Source organism: Pteropus vampyrus, unplaced genomic scaffold, assembly GCF_000151845.1.
Source record: "Pteropus vampyrus isolate Shadow unplaced genomic scaffold, Pvam_2.0 Scaffold34, whole genome shotgun sequence".
Lineage (NCBI taxonomy): Eukaryota > Metazoa > Chordata > Mammalia > Chiroptera > Pteropodidae > Pteropus > Pteropus vampyrus.
In genome coordinates this window covers 7199552-7205238 of record NW_011888815.1, presented here as the reverse complement: position 1 = coordinate 7205238, position 5687 = coordinate 7199552, and the positions used below count along the sequence as shown (strand labels likewise).

Genomic DNA, 5687 nt, shown 5'->3' with positions numbered 1-5687 from the left:
AACAGAGCTTTTCGCCAGACCGGGAATAACAGGTTAGAGACGAAAATGAAGAAGAATTATATATTCGCCATTCAGATAGTGGCAAAAACAATTTAAAAAAGACAAATAAACAAAACGGGTTCGGGACCTTTATGGAGAAAATGACACAATGATACGATAGCGTTTAAAGAACATAAATGAGAACCAATAAAGTCATCATGAGAAATGCAGGAAATAGAAGAGTAAACATCTAACAGCATTCGAGAGGGTTTTGTAAAACAAACAAATAATGAGTAGAAAACGCGTTAACAGGTTGTAAGGCTGAAACCAAAAAAAAAGGAATCGCTCAGAATCAATAGGCTGGGCCAGAACAGAGACTTTTCACAATAGAAACGGGTCTAAGTGGGGTAAATGACAATTGTGACATTTCAACTCAGAGGCAAAAGAAAGTTTTTTATTTTAAAAATTGTTCTGGAGAAACTCTCCATCTATCTGGAAGAGATGAAAGCTAGACTCTCTTCTTCGTACCTCGTGTGCAAATAAATATCGGAAAAATCAAAGCTTAAAACGTGAGAAATAAAAATGTTACAAGAAACTAGGAAGTTATTTATATAACATTGAGGTGGAAGTGACCTTCTTCTATAATACAGACGCCATAAAGGAAGAGACAGACATAATCGATCGTATATTCTTATTTCTTTGTTCTTGCAAAAGATAACAGACGAAAGAAAACTAACGGATTGGGAAAAATATCGGTGACTTGTATGATAAACGAAGGCTTAAAATCTCTAAGGTACAAAGAGGCCCACCCAGGTGAGAAGGACAAGATGAACAACCTTTTAGAAAAATAATCGACAAACAGTAATAGGCGACACACATAAAGGGGAAATGTAAGCAGCTCATGGAAATAGGAAAAGATGCTCAACGTTATTAATGAGAAAAATGAGGACATTAAAACAACGAGATATCATGTTCACCCATCGGACAGGCGGAAGTTTAAAGGCTCCCGGATATCTGGTGTTGGCCATGGCGGGGGGACAGAAACTCCCATATGTCACTGGTGAAGCTGTGACTCACCACAGCTTTTTGGGGAAGTGATTCCATAGCAGTCCACCTTTAGGATTTTGAGTCACATAAGCAAATATCCTAGAAAACCAGGCTCTATCACAAGGAAGCAAAACCCAGAAATGACCCAAACGTCCACCAACGGGACAAGGCCTGAGCCAGCTCAGCTACATTCACTCTGCCGATTTAAGGCACATATTTCAAAGAATGAGTTGCAGCCACGTTGACTGTGCTTGAGGGAGCCCATAACAAACGGCTAAATTTAAAAAGCCAAGGTAAAGATAAGGTAAGTGACGTGATACTGTTGTTTTTTTTGATTTAAATGGAAAAGTAAAACTAAATCATGTGTATGGGTTTTTTTTTTCATTTTCATTGAGGTATGACTGACATATAATATTGTGCAAATGTAAGGTATATAATGTGTGGATTAAACACACGTATATTACAAGATGATCACCACGAACACGTCAGCCAGTGTCTGCATCATGTCGCTTAATTGCCATTTTTGTGTGTGTGTGGTGAGAATATTTAAAACCTATTCTCTTAGAAACTTTCAAGTATATAATAGTGGTATTAATTACGATAACAATGCTGCACATTAGATCTCTAGAACTTATTAGTCTTTTAACTGAATTTATAAATTTACCCCAGTCCCAAGCCCTGGCAAACCACCTACTCTCTGCTTCTGCGTTTGAGTTTCTTAGATTCCACATGTAAGTGAGATGATCATACAGTATTTGTCTTTCTCTGACTCATCCTTCTCAGCAGAGTGCCCTCAGAGTCCATCCCTGTTGTCACAAACGGCGGGAAGATGTCCTTTCTCACGGCCGAAAACCATTTCGCGTGTACACACAGCCCCTCTTCCTTGTCCCTTTATCTGTAGGTGGTGGCCACTCACCATTTTTCCCGAATAGCTGCCGGGCAAGGCACTGGCTTCGATGAAGTACTTCCTGAGGAGGCGTTTGCTGGAGTCAGGGCTGTCCAGCAAGATGTAGGAGCAGAAGAAGGCTCCATGCCGTAGCAGGAATATGGCGACGTCTTCGTTCCCTAGGGCACAGAAAACGGAAAGCGAAGGGCATTTGAGATGTGGAGCGTGTCACAACTGTCCAAAGTGGCAGATGCTGACAGGTGAAATGGGAACAGAAAGTGCCGGCCGGACTTGTCTACGACTTCCCGCGATGTGTCACGCTCCGTGAGTGACAGAATCTGTGTGGGACTCTGCCCTTTGGAGCGCCTCCCGCCTGCCGTGACCGGTCCCCATGCGTCCGCGAACCCCTCTGGCAGGGTGAGCAGATGGGAACGAGGGAAGATGCAGACATTTCGAAAAAGGGACAAAGAACAGAACACACCCAGGATCTCGACAGCGCGACAGCTCTCACGGGCGGGGCCGACGGGCGACCCACCGGACTTGATGGCCGCGTAGAGCGGGAGGCGCACGATGACCGGGAACTCGTTCTTCCTGACGGCGTAGCTCTCGGGGTCGGCCCCGTGCGTCAGCACCAGGAGCTTCACCAGCCCCAGGTGTCCTCGCTGGCAGGCCAGGGCCAGCATCCAGTTCAGCAGCCGCTGGGGGCTGCAGGAGCCTGGCGGGAGAGAAGAGGGCAAAGGACAGTGTCACCGCAGGACACTGACCGTCCCCACTCTGATCTCAGCCCCTTTGACCATCATCGGATCCAGCTGTCCGGCTTCCAGCTGAAAGCTGCTTGCCAAATGGACCGTGTCTTCTGGAACAGTCCCTTCGAATAGCATCTGACATGCCCCACGTCATTTTAAACGCACCTGTTCATCGAACGATGCCCAGTGAGGACAAGCGGTATTTAAAACAGCATATGGTGTGAACGTCACTGAATAAAAAAATGAATGTGTGGAGGGAAGATGAGAAGGAGGTGTCCCTGTGTCACCTCTGGGGAGTGGGGCTCTGAACACGTCCCTCACCTCCGACCCCGTCCCTCGCCCTGACCTTGTCCCTAGAGTATCATTACAGTCAGGAGACGCCCACGGTTTAGAGTTAACACTTTAGCCGTGTAATCTTGGACGCATTTCTTAACCCCTCTCTGACTCAGTTTACCCATCGGTCAAATGCGAATAATAACGTCCACCCTCCCAGGTTTCATGCCAGGATGATACGTCACAATGCGTGACGAGCGGCTGCCCTAACTCACTAAGTTACGTCGTTACGTTCTTAGCGTGTGAACACTTGTTTGCGTTGCTGACAATTATCTGTAATCTTCACGTATTATTTTCGTAAGTCGAAGAAAAGCTTTGATGAAAGATACAGATCTCACTCTACAACCTAAGACTGCGAACTGCTCCTCGAAAGCACCACCCACTTCAGTCAAGGACGAGCCGGCGCTCGCGCGGTGAGTGAGCAGCGCCGCGTGGGCCGCAGTCTCTTCACGTTCAAAGCTCTGCAACGTCTTTTGGATCTAGCGGCCGTGGGGAAGTGATCTCATCTCCCACGGTGACACTTCCCAATGGCATCGTGACACTGTCTCGTTCCCAGAAGTGGAAAGTCCCCAGGAACCATGTCCTCCCAAGGACCGAGAGTGACCCGTCCCCCCGCAATGGGAAATGGACCAGGACACAGGGGTGAGGCCGAGATGGCAGGAACCAAAATCCCACGCATGAGGCACCCGGCCGAGCGTCTGGGCCGCGGCAGGTGCTAAGCAAACATCTCTTCTTCGTCCTCCTCTGAGAAGTAAAATCGACAATTCAAAAGAGGACCAGAGAAGCGATGCCCAACTCCTTCCCTCTAAACATCGAGGACACAGGAACCCAGACGCCCCGCTGCTGACTGCTGGCGAGGACGGAAACGTGTCCGTCTCAGGGGGCAGGTTACTTTCACAGCCCTTTTAATACAAAGAAACTAAAGCTCCGAGACATTCGGGGGCTCCCTGAAGGTCCCGCAGTCGGTAAATGGCCAAGTCAGGACTTGGTCCTTGCTTTAGCTAAAGCCAAGGGGTGCTCTCTCGACCCCACGAAGCCCTCTGAGACCCAAGCCCACGAGACTCAGAGAGGGTCCCCCTTAGGCTCTGCCCTTCGTCCTCCTCCCTCTCGTCACCCCTGCTCAGCTGCCGAGAGCGAGAACTCCGCAACGGTGGACTCCGAAGGATGCTCGTGATGACACGACGGCGTGCCCGCCTCGGGCAGCTCCGCGCTCCTCCTCTTCCCTCCCCCTCCCCCGTTCTCCGGCTGCCTCGTCCGTAGCGTGTGCTCTTACCTTACTCCAGACCATGGCTGCCTCCCCCTACGGTTTGCAAATTCCCAGGGGGCGCACACTGACTGCCCAGCTTTGCACTTCCCCCAGGGTCCAGTGTGACGCCCTGGGCTCTTTCGGTCTTCAGCAACTGTCCTGAGTTGAGTTAATGATGGGATGACCCTGGGAGCGGCGAAAAACCGTGCCCGGGTCCAGCCAAGTTCCCTGCTCTGCAAAAGCGAACATCTCCCAAGAAAACTCCTATTCACCCTGCAAAGCCCGGCTCACGTGTCCGCTCCCCTTGAGGACCCTGTCTTGCACGCAGACGAGCCCGTTCCCTGGTGAGTGCTCGCCGACCACTGTGTGAATACTCCCGCCTCGGCGTGATTACGCTGCCCAGGGTCACTCCTTTCTGCCTTGACTTCCCCTGCTCGCCCAGGAGCCACTAAGGGGCTTGGACCACCTTTAACAAGTCTCCGAGTCTGTGAAGTACTGTAGAGTGGCCAGTACTTTGCAAATGCTCCGTAAGTGTAGGCTGTGCGGTCAGGTGTGTGAGTGAGCTGGTGTAGACTCTCGGGCTGGAATGGAGCTACCCTTGGGGATCCTGCAGAGAGGGAGTCCCCCTCCCCTCCTGTGTCTTGCTGACCCAGTCTGCATCCATTAGCCCTGAAACACTGTCCTGATTTCTGTCCATAACCTCATTCTCTCCCCCAGACAAGAGGGGGGCACCGGCTCACAACCAACTCTGAGTGCAAATCGACTTCAAAGCACAGGGTCAGACACCTCCAACAGGACTGCTACGTAATTTCTGGGCTCCCCTGTTTAGAAATTATTAAAAATTTCAAGATGGTGACTGCAGAGCATTAAACCAAGTGAGGAGACCTTCTAAATGCGGGGCCCGGTGTGGCTGCACTGTCTCGCACTTGTGAAGCCCGCCCGGCACCCAAGCAAAATCCTAATTCTCAAAGACCACCACCAAGGCCATGCCTCAGCCTATAGCTGCAGCGATGCCTGACTCGTATGGCATTGCCGATCTGAGGCCACCACGGAAATGAAAGGGCACCTTGCATCTACCAAGAGAAAAACATTCCTTGTTACTAAAAAAGCAACATCACACGTTACCAAAAAGAGCAGCCTCCAGACAATGTCGTAGTAATGAATGACCAAAAGAAACGAGCTCTCGAGCCATGAAAAGATGTGGAGGAACCTTTTAAATGAATATTGCCAGGTGGAAAGAGTCAGTCTGAAAAGCCTGCACACTGTGTGAGTCCAACTGTAAGTCGTTCTGGAAAAAGGCAAAACTATGAAGACAGTAAAAAGATCGGTGGTTGCCAGAGGTTGGGGGCAGGGAGGGATGAATATGTGGAACACAGAGAATTTTTAGGGCAGTGATATGGTTCTTGTTCTGTGTGATACATACGATACAGTAATGGTGGATACACGTCAT

At 49.6% G+C, this 5687-nt stretch overlaps 1 protein-coding gene across 1 annotated transcript in view; it reads right to left on the bottom strand.

The window, feature by feature from the left end:
* LRRK1 (leucine rich repeat kinase 1) overlaps nucleotides 1–5687 on the bottom strand; it is a 119477-nt gene that overhangs the window by 61402 nt on the left and 52388 nt on the right. Inside the window, exons 5-6 of the mRNA XM_023529015.1 lie at nucleotides 2448–2627; nucleotides 1943–2091 (exon numbers count right to left, since the gene is read on the bottom strand). Of these exons, the coding sequence (XP_023384783.1) occupies nucleotides 1943–2091; nucleotides 2448–2627 (329 nt within the window). The remainder of the gene's footprint in view (nucleotides 1–1942; nucleotides 2092–2447; nucleotides 2628–5687) is intronic.